The sequence below is a fragment of the Hippocampus comes genome, unplaced genomic scaffold (genome assembly GCF_001891065.2).
Source record: "Hippocampus comes isolate QL1 unplaced genomic scaffold, H_comes_QL1_v1.1 scaffold246, whole genome shotgun sequence".
Classification (NCBI taxonomy): domain Eukaryota; kingdom Metazoa; phylum Chordata; class Actinopteri; order Syngnathiformes; family Syngnathidae; genus Hippocampus; species Hippocampus comes.
The window spans coordinates 646,276-668,675 of NW_017806220.1; the positions used below are offsets into that span (position 1 = coordinate 646,276).

The 22,400-nt window shown below is 46.5% G+C and overlaps 4 protein-coding genes and 1 long non-coding RNA gene across 8 annotated transcripts; 2 read left to right on the forward strand and 3 right to left on the reverse strand.

Annotated features, from left to right (window-relative positions):
- Positions 1-750: 750 nt before the first annotated feature.
- On the reverse strand, positions 751-2,610 carry LOC109506925 (ceramide-1-phosphate transfer protein-like). Of its 2 annotated transcripts, none has more exons than XM_019855974.1 (6): positions 2,408-2,610; positions 2,252-2,313; positions 2,018-2,184; positions 1,832-1,955; positions 1,297-1,493; positions 751-1,132 (listed from the first exon to the last, which is right to left on the reverse strand). In XM_019855974.1, exons 1-6 carry the CDS (start codon positions 2,496-2,498, stop codon positions 904-906), a joined length of 870 nt encoding a protein of 289 aa, XP_019711533.1. In that variant the 5' UTR covers positions 2,499-2,610; the 3' UTR covers positions 751-903. The 2 variants fall into 2 exon arrangements, with proteins under 2 accessions (XP_019711533.1, XP_019711534.1); XM_019855975.1 differs by having other exon boundaries at positions 1,850-1,955; positions 2,408-2,608.
- A 231-nt stretch (positions 2,611-2,841) lies between these two features.
- Positions 2,842-11,564, forward strand: LOC109506965 (uncharacterized). The gene is made up of 6 exons (XR_002166384.1): positions 2,842-3,029; positions 3,357-3,467; positions 4,160-4,431; positions 7,893-8,061; positions 10,410-10,594; positions 11,074-11,564. It is a non-coding gene; the product is annotated as an uncharacterized LOC109506965 (long non-coding RNA).
- On the reverse strand, positions 3,388-11,191 carry LOC109506964 (atrial natriuretic peptide receptor 1). Its single transcript, XM_019856031.1, has 24 exons — positions 11,107-11,191; positions 10,505-10,616; positions 10,307-10,439; positions 10,038-10,170; positions 9,821-9,925; positions 9,658-9,760; positions 9,453-9,598; positions 9,314-9,386; positions 9,092-9,236; positions 8,936-9,022; positions 8,280-8,423; positions 8,100-8,221; positions 7,887-8,025; positions 7,725-7,773; positions 6,826-6,927; positions 6,643-6,762; positions 6,485-6,578; positions 6,316-6,403; positions 6,018-6,157; positions 4,848-5,000; positions 4,565-4,663; positions 4,375-4,466; positions 4,167-4,312; positions 3,388-3,467 (listed from the first exon to the last, which is right to left on the reverse strand). Exons 1-23 carry the CDS (start codon positions 11,134-11,136, stop codon positions 4,172-4,174), a joined length of 2,550 nt encoding a protein of 849 aa, XP_019711590.1. The 5' UTR covers positions 11,137-11,191; the 3' UTR covers positions 3,388-3,467; positions 4,167-4,171.
- Positions 11,565-16,880: 5,316 nt separating the features above from the next.
- Positions 16,881-19,906, forward strand: gpha2 (glycoprotein hormone subunit alpha 2). 2 transcript variants are annotated; one of them, XM_019856028.1, is made up of 4 exons: positions 16,881-17,226; positions 18,961-19,084; positions 19,202-19,386; positions 19,479-19,906. In XM_019856028.1, exons 1-4 carry the CDS (start codon positions 17,128-17,130, stop codon positions 19,581-19,583), a joined length of 513 nt encoding a protein of 170 aa, XP_019711587.1. In that variant the 5' UTR covers positions 16,881-17,127; the 3' UTR covers positions 19,584-19,906. The 2 variants fall into 2 exon arrangements, with proteins under 2 accessions (XP_019711587.1, XP_019711586.1); XM_019856027.1 differs by having other exon boundaries at positions 18,961-19,386.
- An 869-nt stretch (positions 19,907-20,775) lies between these two features.
- Positions 20,776-22,344, reverse strand: gphb5 (glycoprotein hormone subunit beta 5). 2 transcript variants are annotated; one of them, XM_019856030.1, is made up of 3 exons: positions 21,825-22,344; positions 21,310-21,526; positions 20,776-21,041 (listed from the first exon to the last, which is right to left on the reverse strand). In XM_019856030.1, the coding sequence occupies exons 2-3, from the start codon at positions 21,523-21,525 to the stop codon at positions 20,853-20,855; spliced, it is 405 nt and encodes a 134-aa protein (XP_019711589.1). In that variant the 5' UTR covers position 21,526; positions 21,825-22,344; the 3' UTR covers positions 20,776-20,852. The 2 variants fall into 2 exon arrangements, with proteins under 2 accessions (XP_019711589.1, XP_019711588.1); XM_019856029.1 differs by lacking the exon at positions 21,825-22,344 and having other exon boundaries at positions 21,310-21,786.
- Between the last annotated feature and the right edge of the window lie 56 nt (positions 22,345-22,400).

Below are 22,400 nucleotides of genomic sequence, written 5' to 3' on the forward strand. Positions count from 1 at the left end.
ACGAGCTTAGTGCTTTTGGCTGTTTTTAACTATTTCCCCACCAACATTGTCATTAGCAAAGTTTATTAGATAGCATGTTCCCCGACCGCCGCTAACGCTCTTTGTTTAGTAGTATAGCAGCACTATCAAAGCTGGCATCATGGGTTTATTAGCATGTGGTGTAACTCGGCTAACATTATTAGCATGTTCATTGTGTGGCTAACATTTTTTTTGTCAATATATGCATGTTCAAAGAGCTCCCGCATCGAGTTTCTAGTGCACATGGCGTCATATTTTATTGATTTAGTTTCTGTGATACACATGATGCATTAATCCCCTGCTATTCGTGAATAGCAAGTAGCCTAATTCATGCACTCCCCTCAAAAATGTTTATAGTTGCTCATTTTAATAGTTCAGACCTTAAATGTGCCACAAACTATGATGGTAAAATAACTGAATGTAATCTCAAACTCATTTTGCAATACCTTGAAAAATAAATATCTCAAAGATCATTTGATCTCAGTTGAGCAAAAATCACAAACTAATTTTGGCAGATTTAGATCAGCCAACATGCAATGATGACACACGTTCCTAATGTGTCATAGGTGAATTTCTGAATGGTGAACGGCGAATATGCAGGGGATTACTGTAAATTGGTTGCATCGGATTTCCATAAATAACTTTTACAAGTGACCCAGGCTTGTCGACCAAAGATTGATGGGGAAAAAGTTAACCAACCAGCTTGTTATGCTGTCAATGCTAACAGTCAAATCAAGACGAACGAGGGATGTTTATGTGCTATTGATTGTTAATCAGTTGTACATGTGAATGTTTCCTGTCTGCATGTCCATTTAAAAATCAATAAATGACTTTCTTCATCCATCCGGAGCGACGCTTCGTCCCTTTGTAAGATCGGGGGCGCCTTCAGGGCAGGTCCAGCATGGCGTGCTGCTCCAGGATGCGCTGGGTCACACCGTGGACCCTCTGTAGAGCGCGGATCAGAATGCGCAGGACAGGTTCCGCCTCGTGCTGGCTCTGGGCGCACACCAGTCGCAGGAAATACTCCCGTTCCGGGAGAGCGAGGAAGACCAGCTCTGCGGCCTGCCGGAGCACCCACGAGTGGTGCGGGGCCAGCGCCACCTGGTAGGCGTCCCTGTGCGGCACACGTGGCAAAAGTGCTCACACTCAGGTAGATCCCCGCGTCAAAAAAAGACTGGTGAAAGTAGTACTGACTAAAAATGTACAGACTCTGAATTACTCAAGTACAGATACATGAAGTACAGCATCAACCAAGTACAGTAAGGGGTGTGGCCATACCTGCTGAGCTCGCCGGGTGTCTTGAGGCGCCCTTGCTGGTCGGGCTCGTGTGTCAGGCCGTCCAGCGTCATGGCGAGCCAAAGCAGCGATCGATGCAAACGCAGCAGCGTCCGGCAACCCGAATCGGTGCGGCGGGAAAAGTCCACCACGCCCGCTTGTAGCTCCGCCTCCACCATGGAGCGCACTGAGCGGTATGCCTGCAGAGGGAGCATAGGCAGCCCTTTAAGGCCCGCCGTACACCTGAACTACAGTGTTAGCCATTGAAATTACTCTTGTTTTTTTCGGGTTAGACGTTTTTAAATAAAGAATGCATACAAATGGGTGAAGCCCCTGACACAACACTTTGCAAACTGTTTAGGCTGCCAAATGGTTAATGCGAGAATCTGCTACCGTGTACATCTTGTTTGGACAGCAAACTAATCAAGCCCCTACTTTACTGCAAACAAATGAGTTGCAGACGGTTGGCAACTGATGAAAACTTGTTGCAGAACCACACACACTGCACATTTGGTCACAAAGCCGCTTGAGGTCGCACATCTTCTGCCCCTCTCACCCCTCCCTTCGGTCCATGTGTGCGAGCCAGCTGTCGGATCAGATCCATCTTCTCGTTGACCTTCTGAGAGAAGAACGAGACCACGGGTCCGAGAGACTCCATGAAACTGTTGACAGAAGAGAGCGCGCTCAGATTGCGATCCCGCCGGGCCTCATGTATTAAGCATACATGATCAGTTGATCCCAGCTCTGCAGGTACGGTTCCAGGAGGACATCGTCGGCAACTGAGACACTGGACGTCAAAAAGCGCAGCAGACGCCACACTTGAAACGACTGGCCGGGGCACTCCTTAATGAAGGGTGGTGCTCCGTCAGGCTCCACCAATGGAGGCTGAGGCTGAGAGAAAAGGACTTTACACCAGGGAAAAAAAAAATTTCCAAATACAACCTTGGTTTATTTTTACCGTTGTTCTATGCGTCTGGCATGGCAAGTGTCCAGGGCCACAGTCTCCAATGCCACCCTGAGCTGCGGAGAGCATTAAAAGCGCCTACCAAAGGTCAACAGGGAGGGCGTGTGGGTTGACAAGTCACAGTGAAAGCTGGTGAGTGAAGTGACTTACGGAGCCACACAGAGGTGAGGAAAAGAACCAGCGCCAAGATGGCCGACAACAGCAGGCAGCGAAGCAGCGCCGTCGGTCCGAGCGTGGCCATGGCGACCACTCACACAAAAATCTTCAAAACACACACACAAACACACACATTGATCATATTGTGTACTCCGTGACAGGCACACACTCATCACCGGATGAACTTTAAACTTGACCTTTGCGCTCTACTGTTTGTCGTTGCTACACAGAGACTCACTACAGACAGTATCATACGTTGTAAAAAGTTGTCAGAAAAATAAATACTCAAATATAGTATAAGTTCCTGGAATTTCTACTTCGGTGTAGTAACGCAGTATTTGTACTGAAAAAGTATTGTTTACCTTTTTTATTGGATCAAAATGTAATTTTAGGTCTGAACACAGAGTGGCGCTGTGGCTGCGCGCCACCCCACCAAAACTGCAAAGAAGAACGCGGCGTGACGTTCCTGCATAGCAACTCATTTAAAATTCCAGTTTCGGTGTTATTCAAAGAAAAGAGGGGAAAACGCCTTTGAAGAGATGCAGATAATAAACTTTCTAAAAGTGACAACATGGTGATGGTCAGCAGACGAACTCTGGACAGGATTTATTCGGCGGTAAACTTCACGCTCGTTTAAGTAACGCCAAATGGTTCGGTTCCTGTGGAGCTAGCAGCTAGCCTATTGATTTTGTATTCATAACACACCATGTGGATTTTGAACAAATTGCAGCATTGTTAGGTTTTAATATAATCAATTAATATTTATGTTCGGCACGCATTTATGGTTTAGTTAACACAAACACGCCAATGACTCTCCATAAGTAGGAAACATAGACGTCGTTTTAAATCTTTTACAAGTGGCACTTTTGCAGCCGTGCGCTTTTAATGGAATAAACAGAATCCTCTTGTTGCTCAAACGTTTGCTTTTTTGTGTTTTTGTCAGGTTTTCTTTGCCGTTGTGCTACTGTCATGGTCATACGTCATCTACGCCGGCAGGGTCGCAGCTCATTGGCTGCTGGAAAAGAGGACCAAGACTTTGCCCCATGATTGACAGGTGCTTGGTTCTTATCAACACCTTTATTTCCTTTTTTTTTTTTTCAACTGGAAACCGAAAATCCCCAAAACAAAAATTACCTTTAATTGTATTAATTAAAAAAATCGCTATTAAATATCGGAATATAAACTACTTGATTTAATGGAACTATATTGGAGGGAAAAAAAAAGTTGTAGTCAACAGGAAGACAGATGACATGGTGGAGAAAGCAACCATGGAAACGCTGCATGTGGCTTCATTATTTGCTTGTGTCCTCTGATGTATTCTGTAATTAAAAGACGAAACAGACACACACACACACACACACACGCACGCACGCTGCCAAGCTTAAGAGTCCTTTGAAATGCGTACGTGCACATCCGTCTCAGATGTGGAAATGCTTAATAGAATGAATGAGTGCTCTTCAGAGTGGCCAGTACGTCCCCTTGACAAGAGTGGTTCTCAACACACAGGCACACGTACGTATAATTAAAAAGCTGCTTTGCATCTGCGGTGTAAACGGTCTTTGGTAATTGAGTGAAATGAAAACCTGATACACGAATGATGTATTTATTTTTTTATCCCCGGCATACATATGATGCTGTTTGTCCTGTTCAATAAATCGTTAAAAGTGCGTCTGCAACTGAGACTATTCATCACAATGGCACAACTGTACTGTATTTAGTTAACACTTTTCCATATGTTGCCGTCAGGGGGGCCGTGGTTCAAAGGTCCCTCACATCGAGCTGGCCTGGCAGGGACGACCCCAGTTCTCGCTCTTTGGCCATCTCTGCAGGGACGCTCTTGCTCTCCAATTCCTTAGAGGTCTTCCCGTCCAGCCAATACGTCACCATGTCACCCTTCCCCTGACAAGGAGACACTCGTCATCAGCGGCCATCGGGATCCGAGCGGAGCCGGCACCACTGACCTTGACCTGCAGCGTTCCTCGGCAAACCAGCACGTAGCCGCCGATCTCCTCCAGCAGGTAAAAGACACTGGCGCTGCACTGGATCTTCAGTGCTGCGTGACACGCAACACAACGGTAACCATGACACAAGGCGCTTGGTTACGCTCGGCGAGGGCACAGGGCAGACACGTCGTGGGCACGGATACAATACCCAGGCTGGTGGACTCCATACGAGAAGCCGTGTTTACCGTGTCGCCAAACAGACAGTAGCGAGGCATCTTAGTCCCGACCACGCCTGCCACCACTGGGCCTGACCGTAAACGTAAACACACACTTATTGCGGACGCTAAGATTCAAGAGCTTTGGAATTTTCATTGTTTTAATTGGGGTCTCAAAATATCGTTTAAAAAAAGCGATGTTTTGAAATTAATGGAGATACAGAAACAAAAGACGTGATATAGTAGCTGGAGTTAGTACTCCCGGTGCGAGCGTACCCGAGTGGATCCCGGCGCGGATCTGCAGCTGCATGTTGGGCTTGTGGGGGATCCGAAAAGTGCGGCACACGTCCACCAGGTCCAACGCCATGCTGGCGATCTCGGAGGCGTGAAGGATGCCGTTCTCTCGGGGGACACCCGACACCACCATGTCTAAAAACACATGGGCGTGTTTTACGTGTGCCGGCTCGTCGACAGCGACGATTCTCAAACGGGGTCCGGTGAACCCGGGGGGCCACCAGCCGTTACTTGGGAAGCAGAATGGTCACAGTTACCTTGAAAAACTTACTTACTTAGTTACTTTCCTGCTGACTTGATTTTTAAACTTAACTTAGTTACGTGACTGATGAGTTGATTTTAAAAGCCATTACGTTAGATTACAAGTTACATTATTAGTTACTTTATAAAAAGGACAACTTCCAAATACTTTATTGAAAGTGCATTTTTAACAGTTATGGTTAAGGATTACCGGTAAGTTTTTAACTAAAACAAATCACTTTTTTTGATGCAGCATAAGTAATTGTTTGAATATAAGATTCTGGATTTCACTTAACATAAATGGTCTCATTTAAAAAAAAAAAACAATATTTCTCGACTTCACAAAACAAATGTTTTTGATATAAAATAAAGGCAGTTTTCTTTTCAACCTAACATATTTTACTGTTTTTACTGCAATGGTGAAACTTTTATCATATAGATTGTTCATATGTAAAAAAAAAAATAAAATAAAAAAAAAATCAGGGACCTCCTGAAGTAGCCACAGCTCTGCTTTACACAACCTGTTATGACTTTGGAATCTGGAGAATATTGTCATGCGTTTCCATAAAAATCCTTCCCCTTCATTGCTTTTATGTTCAGTAATGTACAGTAGTTTGTTGTGTGCCTGTTGGTTGGTAAAATCGTGTGATTTGCCTCCTTTATATTATTAGTTGTTTAATATTCGTTTTGTCCAACGCTGAATTTGCTCTCGTGATCAATGACTTCTGAGTCTGCAAAATAATTCCAAATATATAACGTCGTATCATTTGTTAACAGTACAAACCTACTAAAAGGACCAATTATTCTTCCCCACTTTCGGGAACATGTTTCCCATGTAAGGGCTCCCAGGACCCCAAAAGTTTGCAAACCCCCGGACGACTTCACGTGTGCGTGTTGGCATGCGTGGCTCACAGGCGTCTCCAATGGTTTCCACCTTGTAGACGTCGTAGTTGTCAATGATGTCGTCGAAGGTGGTGTAGAGCTTGTTGAGGAAGTCCACCACTTGGTATGGAGTACTGCTGCTGGACAGCTGCGTGAAGCCTACGATGTCACTTTTCACACACACACACACACACACACACACACACACACACACACACACACACACACACACACACACACACACACACACACACACACACACACACTTCCACAGTCAGCCAGCTCACCTGCCAGTCATCCATACGCGCTTACTTTGTGTCCGTCCAACCTGAAGAAGACGGTGGCGCTGACGTAGCTCTGAGCCTCTGACGTCTTCCCTTGGCGAAGGTCGTCAGCCACCTGGCGAGGAAGCATGCCTACACACGCGCGCGCACACACAGCAGATAACCTGACCTGTGTGTGTGTTTTTGTGTTGCCTGTGTGTGTTTGCTTCGTACTGTAGAGTAGTCTGTCAGTCTTCTGCTTCTCATGCATCAGATCTTGAGTTCGTTCGGCCACCAGGACTTCCAGATGTTTGCTGTATTTCTCCATCTGGAACACAGTGCATGCCTTTGCGTGAGTGCGCGCGCATGCTTTAGGGTGAATGGCGTCTTACCAGATTCATCATCATGTCCACCGGGCTGACTTTGACGGGGTTGATGCGGTAGACAAACTTCCGGATTTGTTCGAAAGTGGGTCGCTGGGCGGGATTGTGAGCGCCGCATCGGCGGATGAGCTGCGTCATCGAAGACTCGGTTAGCGCCCCCAACGCGAGTGTCACGTCACTTAGCCGGCTCACCTCCACGTAGTCGGCAGGGCACGGGCAGGTGTTGTCGGCTTTGCTGGAGATGAGCTCGGGCAGGGGCGGACAGCAAGAACATTCCAGACTGGACTCGTCCACCTGCGCAGAAGTGGGCGGGGCACTTTTTACTGAAGGGATTCCCACCCACTATGTTGATAGAGATAATCAACCATGTTGAGGGAAATCATCCAATTTCACCTTATTGGTCCCCAATTTTTTTTTTTTGGTGGGGGGCGGAGGGGTCTGCTCTAAATGTCAAGGTAAGGCAACTTTATTTATGAAGTGTATAGCACATGTCATACACAAAGCAACTCAATGTGCTTCACACAACTAAAAGCACATAGAAAAGCATTAAAAAACAGAACAACTGAAGACATTTGCAAAGCAAAGACTACAAAAGTAGCATATTGAAATGACCAAAAGAACATACATTGACGACATTTAAGCACATTTATGGCCAAAAGATTTCAACACCAAAAAAAGTACCTTTCTGAAATTGGTAAAATTGTGAAATTGATTTTAAAAAGGCTTAAAAGAACGTAATCAAAGGAACGGGGAGAGGGAAAAAAAATGTCGTTTTTAACTTGGATTTAAAAGCATTTATACTTAAGGCTGACATCACTTCCATTTGGGTGCAACATAACAGCTAAATGCCCCTTCACCATGTTTGCTTCAATACCTCGGGCTCCACTAATTGACCCAAATCTGGAGATCACAGAGCCCTACTGGGTTTAGATTCAATTTGCATTTTCTTAATGTATGCAGGACCCAAACCATTTAGTAATTTATAGACTCATCAGAATCTTTAAAATCACTTCTATACAATGTTACTTTGTTTAGCTCTCTATGCATATACATATACACACATACACACGATATACAGTTTGCACACTTACGGGTACGGGGTCACTGCGTGTGGCGATCTCCAACAGGATTATAGAAAAACTACAATCATACGCAGACACACACGCTCACACACTCGTTACTGTGCAGTGCGTCTTCCAAAAAAAATTGACAAAAACTGTCTTTGTGTGCTGTGCTCATGTGTATGCGGTCACCTGAAGACGTCTCCAGCCAGCGTCGGCTCCACGTCGCCGTTTTGAAACTCGGGAGCCATGTACACTTCCTGGACTCTCTGCTGATAGGTGGAGAGAGGCTCCGCCCCTTCCCCGCGGCGATACACCCGGAGCCCGTAATCTGCCGGGACAACGGGGGGTGGCGCACCGGTCAAAGGTGGGTGGAGTTCAATCCGCGTGTCGGGCGGGGCTCACCAGTGATCTTGCACACCCAGCGGTCGTCCAGCACACAGTTGAGAGACTTGAGGCGGCCATGACAGATGCGATGCTGGTGTAGGTACGCCATCCCTCGGGCGATGTCCGTGGCGAAGGAAAACCTAGGAGGTGCCGATGTCATGGCCGCCTCGCCGCCAAAGCACGCCCTGGCGAGCTTACCTGAAGCCCCAGTTGAGTGGGATCTCTTCGTTGAGAAGGACGTCGTTGAGGCTCCCCTTGGGACAGTACTCGGTCACTATGGCGACACCCGGCACTTGGACGCAGCCGCCGACGAACTTGCACAGATTGGGGTGGTCCAACTCCCTGGACACACGGCGGAGGCTCTGTTTGGGATCGCTACATCTTGACAACGTTAGTGGGACTCAAGCTGAGCCCTCCACGTGCCCCCAACACGATGGCTGTCGCGCTGTTCATGTGTGGGGATCGGCAGCTCGTTTCCATGAGTGCCCAATCAATGTTTCACGACGCCGCGGATGTAACAGCCAATCAAAATGCACATGAGCTGTCACGCACAGAAAATACATTTCAGCTTTGAAGCTAGTGAGACCCAGCCGGCCTCCACCCGGCCATACAAAAACACAACCGTGTACAACAATACTTTGATTTCATATGTAGCCTCTCAAAATGTCCCCACTCCCCCTTATTCTCGCTCACTTCCTCTCTTCGTAGCGTCTTCCTTGACCATCCCGCTTTGGTTTTATGGCTTGATAAAAATGTCGTGTTCCAAAAGTATTTTTCATTTCATCTATTCTGTATTTAGATATCTAAAAATCTTGCGTTGAGGGAGTAAGCGTCTCCATCTTGTGACGTCTTACCTAACTTGCTTGACTTCCTGTCTGATGCTCTTGGACAGAGAGAAAGACTTGCTGGGAATTTTCTTGATGGCCACCGTCCTGCCGTCACTGTAAGGCAACAGCGTCAGTTCGCCTCTGTGCCCGGGGAGAGGTGAAAGGTCAAATGGCTGAGCCTACTAGATCCCCGTGCAGGTGAAGGTCGTCTTCTTGCTTCCTGCTTGTCCCCCGCAGGAAGTAAACGCCGTCACGCAGCTGGTGTTGCTGTCGCTGTGGGCCGCGGCCACACTCATCAAACTGCCCATGGTCACGCGCGCGTGCTGATCTGTGGTGCCAAAGACACGTGATGTCTACTTCCTGCTTCAAAGGAAATCGCAAATATGTGCTGGTGGATCACTGGACCTTGCTTGATGAGGTCAAAATCGATGATCCAGCTCTCATCCCACAGCAGCTTCTGCTTCTGGTACCTCAGCCACTAAACACACAGTAGACGCGCTCAGAATCGCACGGCGGCGCATGGTGGCGCGGGGCGACTCCTCACCATGGCGGTCAGGACGAAGCAGAGGCACAGCAGGCTCAGCGGCAGCCCGATGGCCAGTTTGGTGGACGGGGTCATGGGGCATTCGCCGCAATCGGCCGGACAGGTGGAGCAAATCTCTGCCTCCTGGCACTCTCCGTCGCCGCAGACTGAAACGTGCCGTAGGTGTTTACGCCTTGACGTGACTGTGGCGGCGTGCGTGTCGTACCTGCGGAGGGTAGCACGGTACTCTTGGCCTCCAGCGCCACCTGCATGCGGCCCACTCTGATGTGAGCGATGAGTGACGTCAAGCCCACGTGGAGGAGAACCACCTGAGAGACGGGGACACGCCTTCACTTGGCCGCACCCCACCCCCCGTCGCTCGGCCTTACCTTGGCACTCCAGTTGGTCTGCGTCATCTTGCCCGAAGTGGAGATGGTGTGTGTGAAGATCTTTCCGTCGTCAGGAATCCACGGACCGCAAATGCTCTCTGAAGTCTGCACAAAAGTATGAGCCAGCGGAGCACTTGGCCCACCTGTGTGCGCGTGTGTCTGTGTGTGTGTGTGTGTGTGTGTGTGTGTGTGTGTGTGTGTGTGTGTGTGTATATACCATGTATGCCAGCGGACAGGAGTGGATGTTGGCGTGATGAATGCAGCAGTTTTCACCGTCGGCGTCTTTCCAGTTGGCGGGACACTCGTGATGCTCACAGAACCTCCGAGCGTCTTGCGCGTCCACTATAGAACTGAGCACGTATCCATGTATAGTCAACCCCCAATGATTTTAAAATGATTCCCGTCAGGGCTCGGACCATATCGGAGGGGTTTATTGTAAAGACATGTGGACATACCTGCGCTCAGTGACTGCATGTGCAGGATTACCTGTGAGGGAAGATGCGGTTGTCCACGGCCCAGCTGTAAAATGAGTCATGGACGGAGACCGAGTAGACGACGCTGAACACTTCGCCGCTCTTCACCGTTTCAGGAGGCCGCAGGACCCACGCCATCTCCAGACCTGCGTGCCGACACGCCGGCGGCAGCGTTACCACCGCCAGCCCTGGACGTGATCAAGACTCTCACCTCCGCAACTGATCATGTTGGAGTCGTTGGGGCGCTCCAGAGGCCAGCAGTCGTACTCGCTGTTGTCAAGATCGTGCCAGGAGGACGCAGGTGTGACGCAGCACACACACACCTACACACACGTACGCATGCACACACCGCAAATAAGTTGCTTTTAACCCAGTCGCTGCCAAGGATGTTCTAATTCGTCAACTGGAATTCGCCGACATTTATTGGTCACGTATCTTTTTGAGAACTTTAATTTTCGTAGGCTTCCATCTTTTTGTTTTAGGAACGTTTTACCCTCAAGAGTTTTAGGAAATGAAAGATGCAGGCTAAGTGCAGCAGTAGCTTGTGTGTAGAGTGGAATCCTAAAAATCGATGATGATGTCACAAAAAAAAGTCCTTATCATATTACATCATTATCCTTGCATTTTTTTTCCCCACCTTATAAGACACCCAAGATCTCAATCAATCTAGTCGAGTACAGTTACCTGCAAAATCCACTTGAGCGCAGTAATGACGTATTTGTACTTCTTTACTCCCCATCAATGATGATTATTACATGTTGCGCTTGCCACTCGGAACAGGACGAGATGGAGGCGGGCGGTGCAATGGCTCACCCAGATCATATAGCAGAGGTTGCCCTTCATGACGAATCAAACTAGACCAGGACGGAAGAGGACGCACTGTCGTCGACGGAGCCAGGATGGAGCAATTCAAGGAGGGCGTAGCAGACCGGACCAAAATGCAGTAGGATGTGCGCAGCGGTTGGAGGACTGAGTCCAGACTGAATGTTGCGCAGCAGGTGCTCACTTTTTGGACCTTTTGAACATTAAGCAGTTGGGGAAAGGTCGCCCTCTGCTGCAGGACAGTGGTACTACATCTTGAGTGTCTCTCTCTCTCTCTCTCTCTCTCTCTCTCTCTCTCTCTCTCTCTCTCTCTCGCCCCTCCACGTATATATTTTAGACTGGTCTTTTTTGCCCTTCTGTGTATACATCATGTCATTTTTACTCTGACTGTACTACAAAACAATCTGTGTTTACAGACATGTCTTAGTACACATCATGGCATTAAAAAATATACAGTATATATATAGAGAGAGAGAGAGAGAGAGAGAGAGATAAAGAGAGAGAGATGAGAGAGTGAGAGAGAGAGAGAGAGCATGTCATTTTTAGTTAGACTATACATGTTTTTCCCTGTGTGCCTGACATACTCATTCTTTTCAAAACATGTCATGGCTGTACAAAAAAATATATGATACTACCATCATCATTCATAGAAGTAGTATCAACGTTGACTTGTGGCATTTAGTCTGTGTTCTGATCAGGGTTTTAGGCTGCTGGTTCCGATACCAATTATATATGACTGAAATTGGCCTAAACGATCACAGATTGTCTTAACATTTTTAAATTTTAGAGCTGCTCGCAATGATTATTTTAATAATTGATTACATTTCAATTAGATGATGAATCAGATTTTTAAGCTTTTATCACACAAAAACAAGTCATTATTTCAAAGTGAAAGTGCAGAAAATGCACAAACATATTCAAATTCACCGGCTGGTTTTGGTCTATAACATTACTGGAGTGTTGGGGGGGGCATGCTTCACTGCACACAGGCTCGCTCTTGTTGGCTGTCACATGCAAGTATGAGCGTGTGATCTTTTTTTTTTTTTGCCACTGAAAGGCATTGATCGACTTGCTGATTGATCAGAGTGTGTGTGTGTGCGCGCGCGTGTGTGTGTGTGTACACACACACATACAGTCGTTTCAATGTACCCCATTTCACCACTATAATGTTCACATTTCAAAAGTCCCGGTTTCACGTCATTCATTTTCCATTTGCCAGTTTGATTTACAACGAAAACCTTTCTTCTCACATAAACGTCATTATAAAGACCAGATTTTCCCCACAAAATAGTGGAAAGGTCTTCATTACGATGGACCGTGCAAGCTAACTGTTGTCACGAGATGAAGTATAGGAGTGCTACACGTGTTTGTTTCATGTATTATAAAAAAAATGTTCCTCATATGCACGCATTTGTAATGGACACGTTTCTCTAGTATCACATGTTCATGTTGTTCCATCTACTGTTCATACTGTATTATACATCGTAGTTAGCGCCCATTTTATTGAAAACGGTTACAACTAACTACTGTTAGAACGTAGAGATGCGTTACGTCCGTCGAGGTACGTTGTCACGTGGTTCGACAAAACGTATTTTTAGTCTGACATTTGCCACCAGAGGGCGCCAAATTCACTCCGGGCAATGCCGTTCCCCGATCTTCCGTTTTGGCCCACTTGACCCGAGGAAAATCCCAATTTGCGGTTGCTCACGCCTTTCAATGAAATCTCAATTGACGTTCGTCAGAGAAAAAGAAATGCCCCCGCATGGCAATTTCTCAACATTTTCCAACACATACAATAGTCACTCCCCTCCACCTCCCATCACTTTAGCCCCTAATTAGCCCGCCGTTGCTCAATACCGGTCGCTCCCCAACACCAAACGTGCATACAAACAGTGGCTATACTGTTGCTTGTAAAAGGCAGCCTCAGGCAAGCATGAGTGCAGGCAGGTCGGATAACGGCTGTGATTAGGGTTAATGATAGCATGCGGCACTCAGAGAGAGAGAGCGCACATTTAATTGTGTGTTCTTGGTGATGGCAACCAAGTCGCCCAAATTATCCTCTTTCTTTAACACTTGTCCACTCCGACTTCCCTCCACTTCCACCTCCACCCGCCCGGTGCGCATTTAGTTTTCGAATGGAAAAAATGATTTACACTCATTGTACCGGCCTATTGAGTTATTTGTTTTCTTAAAATGAGAAGGAGGCGCCTACACAAAGCTTGCGAAGCTTTCAAAAGTATTAATTTTGATCTGGAGAGTGACCTCATCTCCGGCGCTGTCGTGCACAACAAAATGAAAAGGACTGAAACGTGTGGCGATAATGACACTTCCAACGTTCAATTTGAGTATGTGTGTGTGTGTGTGTGTGTGTGTGTGTGTGTGTGTGTGCGTGTGCCTCAATTCTTGTTAACACATTGAGTCAGCTGCAGTCCCGTGGCGCAACGGAGTACAAATACTAAGTTACTGCAATTTTCACACTACCTGGGAAACTTTCACTTGAACTCCACGACCTCTATCTTGAATTGAGAAGGGCTTTGAATGACTTCCAAGCGGTGGCGATGCCGCGATGGTGCGCTGCTTCGCCCTCTTGAGACGTCGGATGGTGAAGCAGCATTTCCTTGAAGTCGTCCCAAAGTCGTTCTCCATGATCTCACCAAGCGCCTTCGGTGCCTGAATTTTTGCCTCGGGACCCGCCAAAGGCGCATTTGGCTCGAAAGGACACCTTCCTTTGCTTGACAGCATCCCCCATCGCTGGTGTCCGCCATCGGGTTTGGGAATTGGGAATTGGGCTAGAGCACCTCAACAATGGTGACATGGAACATGGCCCACTCATACTCGACGACTGTTTGACCTGCCTCCTTCTGTCCGGACATACAGCAATACCGAAATAAAAACATTTAAAGTGAGCCTGAAAGACTAAAACAAAAGACTTGCTGTAATTATTGTTCATTGTAGCTATTTTTATGAACCTAAATTGTAATTTCACTTAATTTTTGTTTTGTTTAAAAGCATTTTCATTTCTACTTTATTTCGCGAACAATTTTTTTTTTTTCCATTTCGTGATTGTGTTCGTTTTCGTTTACTATAAAGACCTCGTTCTTAAGCTTTCGGACCCGTTTCCTTTGTAATAAAATGGACGATGACAGAGATAATCCCCCGCCAGGACGGATTTACTCTCTTTCTTGTCAAATATTGCATTTTATGAGAGGGAAGAGTTCACGGATTAGACGTGAGTGGAACACATTCCAAGGCTTTATTCTGCTAATTGATGGACATCATGGCCGCTCGCTTCATGTTTCCACTTGATGGTGTGTGTGTGTATGTGTATGTGTGTGTGTGTGTGTGTGTGTGCCTAATCTGCAGCGAGTGTCGCCATATGGAAAACTCCACTTTCCTTCCGTCAATCTAAATTAGTGACGTGTTCCACCTCCAAGGGTGTGCGTGTCACTCCGAGGCTTTGTCACGATTTTTGGCACACGCGCTTGCGCACAATGGCGGCAGACACGGCAAAATAAGGCGATTGTGTCATGGATGGTTTTATCGGCGGTGCACGTGTGTGAATATGTACATGTATGTACGTATATATGGGGTGGGGGGGGGTAAATGGGTCAATGTGTTGGGGGGGCGGCAGGGACTTGGGCGAAGGGAAACTTTGCCTCATCCTCCCCTCACATTATCACACAGCCCAGAATAACACATCCAAAACACTCGAATACAATTCGTACAATGTAACACCCGCACGCGCGCCTGAAAGTAACCGTAATGACAGGAGACGCCATGGTAACCACGGCAACAAGGGTGCTATGAATTAATACAAACATCAGTCAGCCTCGCTGAGTCACACCAAAGTGTTTGCGCGTATCCGTATGAACTGGGTGTCCCTATGTTGGGGTGGGGGGGGCGTCGGGTGGTGTGGGGGTGGGAGGAAAGGTCCCCCACGTCTAATCTGAGGAGGCCATTCACTTGTGTTCCGTCTGTGCAACTAACTGTCACCACAATAATTGTGTGTGTGCGCGTGTGAGTGTGTGTGTGTGTGTAATTGGGGGGTTTGGATGATGATGATGTCACAAATTCCACTTTTCCATTGACATAGCCAGATTGGGAATGTGTGGGGTGGCGGGGGCCATAAGGTGATCACTATGTTTTCCTGCTGTGTGTGTGTGTGTGTCTGTGTGTGTGTGTGTGTGTGTGTGTGTGTGTGTGTGTGTGTGTGTGTGTGTGATTTGGAAAACATCACCACAGTGATGAAATCTTTCTGATTTCTTCTCTGTTAACGTTACAATTTTCATTTCATCTTTTTTTTTGTGCTGTGGAGGCATGTGTCTTTAAGAATTATTTAAAATGACATCGTTCAACAATTTTTGGCATTTTTTTGTTATTCAGAGAGGTGAGTAAACTTTTCTGTCTTATTATTTTTGGGAGCTGATTCCAAATCTGCCCTCATTTTTTTCCTCTAGCACATTAGGTTTTCCTAATAATAAAAATAAAATTATGCAAATATCATATGTAATATATTTAGGGAAATTTATGAATTCAGGATTCAGGTTTTTTTTTTTTTCCTTTCCAGAAACTTCATAACTGTGAATTGCAATGCATGGTAAAAATTTGTCTTATGCAAGCTTTTATAGGTCAGACTTGTGGAGGCTGTCAGTCGTACAGGAAAGTTCCTTTCTACGATAGGTCAGACTTCAAAACAAAAAAAAGTTAATGCTCGAAAAAAGTAAAGACAGACAAGGAGGTGTAACGGCATCTCATTGAAATATGCTGTTGACCAGTGTTATTCCAGGTTTATTATTTAGAATGCTGAATCGAAAGCGACACGAGCCCTCCACCAACTCGAGGAGGGTTAGTCTAACCCAAATGTCATCATGGGGAAAAAAAAATGCTGATGATCACAAGTGCCAATTTAAGAAAAAAAAATTAAAAATACCCAAGATTGCTTCCCTCTTTTATTGAGTTAGATTGCGCTTGTATTGAACAGAAGGGAAATAATAATATTCAGCTCTTACATTTTTTTAAACCAAACAACAAAATATGCTAAATTAGCTCACGATACACTTCTGTTTCAATCCCATCCATCCATCCATTTTCCAATCCGCTTTATCCTCACAGGGGTCATGGGGGGTGTTGGAGCCTATCCCGGCCATCTTTGGGCAGTAGGCGAGGGACACCCTGAACCGGTTGCCAGCCAATCGCAGGGCACGCAGAAACGAACTACCATTCACGCTCACACTTCAGGACAATTTAGAGTGTTCAAACAGCGTGCCATGCATGTTTTTGGAATGTGGGAGGAAACCGGAATACCCGGAGAAAACCCACGCAGGCATGGGGAGAACATGCAAACTCCACACAAGAAGGCCAGAGCAATCGAACCCACGACCTCTGCACTGTGAGGTCAACACGCTAACCAATGGCCCAGCGGGCCGCCCCCGATTCAATCCCTTCCAACATATTTTGCACCCGTGCGCTCCCAAATGCCAGCGAAAACCTTTGGCGCCATCCAAATACGGCAGCGCGGTCTCCGCCACTTCAACACCTGTTGCCAACAGCTCAGGCAATCTGTTTGCGTGGGCCAACGCTTCGTTTAGCACCTGCTGTTTTAATTCTCAAAAAAATCTCAGTCTGAAGCTAACATGCTGCGTGACTGCATGCACGTGCGTGTGTGTCTGTGTGTGTGTGTGTCTATGGTGCCAATGCATTGATGGAAAACCTAATCTAGTTTTCCTCTGTGTCACAGAGACCCCCCCACCCCCCTCCACCACCACCACCACATCCCCTCCACCCGCTCCGTAAAGGTTTTAAAGTGCGTCGGGGAGGTGGCACCCTGGCTTACATGCTAACACGCCGCCGCAGGAGGAGAAAGAGGAGGAAAGGATATTTTGGGGGGGAAAACTGTCGACTCTGGAAGGAGAAGAGTAAAGGGGGACCTGTATGGCAAAAGGAGAGCTGCAATTGTGGGCGTGTTCCCAGCTATAATTGGCCTCGACTCGTACCTGCTCCTGGCATCGCTGCATGAGCCTCACCGCACACGCAAACACGCACGCACGCACACACACACGCCAACACACCTGTCAACTGCTGTCGGCTCAGCAAGTGCTCTCCTCTCTCCAGGTAAGACATTTGCATTTAATCCACTTGTATCCGCAGAAGAATATTGTGTACATGTCAAGAACTGACAAGCATTTCAATTTTTTTCAAGGGCTAATTTGAAAATGGTGTTAGGCAGTTTGTCACAAAGGTTACTCGTATCCTTGCTTCACAAAAATCTATAAGATTGTTTTTTTTTGTTTGTTTGTTTTTCCCCAAAAAGAAAACGTATAAAAATTTGTACAAATGAATTTTATTTTTAAAATGTTCTCCAGTTTTTGTCAAGATTTTTTTTTTTGTTAATTCAGGTTTGGTTGTACTTGCGTGTTTTCACGTCATCTAAAATGAATTTTCATTTCAGGGTCATTTAATTCAGATTACACGCGATGACGATTGGAACGATACAATGAACACACACACACACACACACACACACACACACACACACACAACTTGCAACAAAAACAACAACAATGTGAACATGCTTCTCAATACAAACCCCAGGCATGGAAACCCTTTAGAGGAAAAAACTCGGGACCCCCTACCTCCCTCCCACCATTCCAACCAGTTGACATCGGGTTAATTACGCCTCACACACACACACACACACACACACACACACGCGCACGTGCGCGCACGCGCGCGCGCAGTCAGGACCATTTAGCTGGAGTGTCAAATGGGGGTTCCCTGTGCTCCCCTTGTAAGGAAACAAAATGGCAAAGGGCAGGCTGAGCAAATTACTGGGAAAGCATGACTTGTTTAAATTCCATCTGTGTGTGTGTGTCGACAATGATTCTGAAATTCTATCACTCACATTTTCTTTGTGTCACTGTTTACTCAGAGAGTAAATTAAACCTTCAAGTCACGGTAGCACAAAATAGAGTCGCCATGTGCTACACTGGCATGGAAAATACAAATACACTGACCGGTCAGAATGCGCCGTAGTTGATCACTAACATCGAGTTAAAGCCTTCATTAAAAAGAAAAACACTTTGTCCTGGAATCGAAAACAATAATTTTCATCAAATGGCCTAACTGCCAGTTGTAAAGCATTTTGGGCAAAATGATCTGCTCATATTCGGCCAAATGCTTCAGAACTCACCGGACTGGCGCTTCACAGTGCAGATGGACAAATGACCTGAAGCGCACCGCGAAAGCAACCGGGAAAGAAGTGCGATGTCATGCAATAGCCCAAAAGTCATTCACTTGACCTTGAATCGGACTGAGACGATTTTGATTGCATTTCACTTGCTGAAGACAAAACCGAAGGAAAAATGGCCCGGGATACAAGAATGAACTGAAGACAGTGGCAGTCGATGCTCGGCGGAGCATCACCCGGCATGAAATTACACGTCCGGTGACGTACGTAATAGATTGCGAAGGTCGAGAAGTGAATGTTTGTTTTGTTTGATTTGTCCCATTATTTTTGGTCCCTAGCAGGCACCCTGTGAAAGCATCTCATTTCTTCGTTGAGCTGTCCACGAGCCAGCCATAATTAATTGGTGTCCGAAAAGCATGTTGAAGCGATACACAAACATCTTTGTAGGTCGGGGTGGAGCTAACTTTAGCCTGGGTCGTAAAAGAGAGTCTTTGCCGCATCTCAAGGTATATAGGGTCATGTCAATGGAGTTTGAAATTACATTGAAGTATTTGGGGATTTTTATGGTTCAAACTATTCATATCGGCTATTCTAAACATTTTTAAGAGCAAGGGTGTGCTGTATCCGCATCCACATATGTTTTCTTTCTTTTGTCCCAGATGTCGCAACCGATGAGGGTCAACGTCTGCTTGCTGGTGCTGCCAGCCATGTCACTGCTGCTCTTCTCTCCCGTCGGTCGCAGTGACGAGAATGTCACCCTCAGCCCGGGCTGTCACTTGCACCGTGAGTCCCGAACCGCACAGCCGGCGCGAAAAATACGTCACGCCGCGCAGTCGAACGATCTCAGATTTGACCTTTTCCATGTCAGTTATCGCTCAGCGAGCCATTTGTGCATTTCAGCTTTCAACGTGAGCATCCGCAGCGACCAGCGAGGCACGTGTCGGGGCACCCACCTTGCGCACGCCTGCGTGGGCTACTGCGAGTCCAGCGCCTTCCCGTCCAGGTACTCGGTGCTGGTGGCCTCGAACTTCACGCACAACATCACGTCGGCGTCGCGATGCTGCACCATCGCCAAGGAGGCAAAGGTGAGGAGGAGGGGGAGGGAGCAGCGAGGCGAGGGGCGGGTTCTCGGTCATCGGGCTCCATCCGCTCAACAACACCACCTCTGGTCGGCCAGGTCAAAGTACGGCTGGAGTGTCCTGGGGGCCGTCACCACGACGAGTTGGAGATCCTGACGGCCAAGGCGTGTCGCTGCGACATGTGCCGCACGTCCCGCTACTGACCGAAAACCAGGATTGGAGCTCACATTACAGTTGACTGCTGCATGACAGAAATGACATATCAAATCATTATGACAAGAGCAAATCATGTTGAAAAAAAAAAAAAAAAAAGGATTCCACGTTTTACAATAAACACTAACCAGAAACAGAAAGACAAAAGAATGTAAAAGCACCAAATATTTATTTGTTTGATTGTCATGATTTTTTGGGGGGTAAATTATATCTATTGTTGGAACCAAAGAGTGCTCGGAATGACTTTAAAGGAAAGATAGAAATATTGAATATTTTTTACACTGTGTGAATTAAAAATAAAGCCTTTGAAATTGTGGACATTGGTATTTGTTTTTTCTTTCATTCCAATGATGCACAACTAGCAAAGCCAGTCTTTCGGCGATCTTGTGACCACACGCTCGCTCACACACACACACACTCACACACACACACACACACACACACACACACACACACACACACACAATGTGAATGTCAAATTTTTAGCCAAGTCTATTTTTTTAAATCACCTTAACTTTTAGAAATGTAATTTAGGGGTGCCTTTCTATATAACGGAAGTGTGGAGTAAAATTATTTTGACTGGCAAATACATTCAAACGTACTTGCCAATATGTTACAACGTACCTAAATACGTTCAAACATACTCGCAAATATGTTCAAACTTGCTTAAATACACTCAAACGGACTTGCTAATACATTCGAAAGTTCTTGAAGGCAAGGTTATTACAAACGTAGCATTTTCCCATGGCATTCTGCGAAAAATGTAAATCAAGCACTGAAGATATATTTAAGCCATAAAATTAACAATCTTTGAACAATCTTTAGTTATTTAATTTTTGAATACAGGCCAAATGCTAAAAAAATAGCATTGTTCTTTTTTCGTTTGTTTTATTTTATTTTTTCTTGCGCATGCGCAAGTCAATACCCCCGTGGCATTCTGGGAAAAATGTACGTTTGTGTTCTTTAGCCGGGTAAATTCGAATGTCCCCACCGATTACGTACGAACCTTTATTTGAATACGTTTGAACGTATTTACCAGTCAAAATATTTTTACTCCACATTGGCAGCTCCAAGCTTCCATACCATTTCGTCTCTCTTGGCAGCAATTTACATCTGGGAACATCTTTTTCCCTTATTCAAACGATGGCAGTGGAGAAGAAGGCCAGAAACCACACACCGAGATTTCTTTTGTATGATTTTTAATGAGCATCACACACAAGTTGATGACATGGTGGACATGAGCTGCCTCCCTCTCCCGATCAGAAGCTCTCACACTCGCTGTCCAGGGTGGTGCACACGGCGCAGTGACACTGCACGGCCACCGGGTAGTGATAGAGAGGCGAGATGCCAGGCTGGCAGCCGGGCAGTCGCGCACTCGCGTAACGGGTCACCGCGTACGTGCACACGCGGTGGTGCCGGTGGATATAAGGAGGATCCAGCACTGGCCTCTGCACAAACGTTGGGGGGACAGAAACAGGAAATTAAATTTTCATTGATGAAACACCTGTTGTGAACTTTGCCTTTCAGCACCATGTTGGAGAAGAGCAAGTTAAAACAACTACGTGGCTTTCTTTCAGATAAATCAGTGTAGCTTGATGCCACAGACGAGCTAACAAGTAGCATCTGTATCCCAGCGTTAAAAAGTGGGAAATCTTGTTTCAATTATTCTTTGGCTGTTTGTTGCGATGTTGAGCAAGCAGTGTTTTCTTTTTTTACCTCCCAGGTGTGACAGCGCCCCCAGCAGGCCTCCGTGGTGACCCGCAGCCCCTTGCAGCCCGGCTTCTGGGCCACAAAGGTGAACTCTCGCACTGCGCATCCGCGGAAGCTGTGCAGCGCCGTCGTCTCGGCGACGCGCATCACGGCCGCGCGCTGGCCCAGGAGAAGCAGCAGCAGCAGCAGAGGCAGCAGGAGCGATGGAGGAAGGTCGCGCATGCTGACAAACAAACGCACGCTCGTTACACTGGAGCAACGCTGCTCTCTGGTGGTCACTCGAGGAAGTGCCGCAACAAGGTACTCTGCAGTCATTCAATCTTTCAAAACCGTTTCAGTCACTACGAGGGGAATAAAAAGTAAAGTGAAATCTCAACTGAGAAATGATGACAGTTTTTCGATGTTTTTTTTTTTTTTTGTAAAGCAAGACCACCATGGTTAAACTTCACATAGTTTCTCTCAACAGACAGTCACACTCGTAAATGTTTGACTTCGAAGAAGAAGAAAAAGCTCTCGCTCACCTTTGGTGTCTCACCTTCTGCCGAGATCGGAGGGTGTGTGGCTCCGTTCGTGCGACGAGCAGCTGAAATGGAAGCTGGAAGGTTTGTCTTCCCCCCGCCCCCCTCCCTTTTTTCTGTGTGAGAAAGTCATTAGGGCGGACGGACACTCTGACATCATCGTAATTACAATTAAAATATCACGCGAGAGACCCCGAGGCAGCAATAATGGAGACTCCCTCCCTGGAAAATACTGATAGTCGTCTACATGCTATTTTCTTAACCTCGGCGCGTGCCACATCTCTGCACTCGTGGCCACTAGATTAGGTACACCTGCACAATCTGACGACCCTCCCCCCCATCCCCAGCGAGTGGACGGACAACACCGTGACGTCATTCTGAGTGACTCCCAACACTGAACGGCATTTACTGTTTCATCGGCAAAACTCTGGACGATTATGATTATTTTGAAAAAGACAAACATCAGCCGATGTTAATCGCCCCGGCTCGATTAAACATGTTGCCGTTTGGATTTTATTTCAATAATCATAATAATCAAAAAGAATAAATCAGACATTGTTCATAAAGACAAGACACACT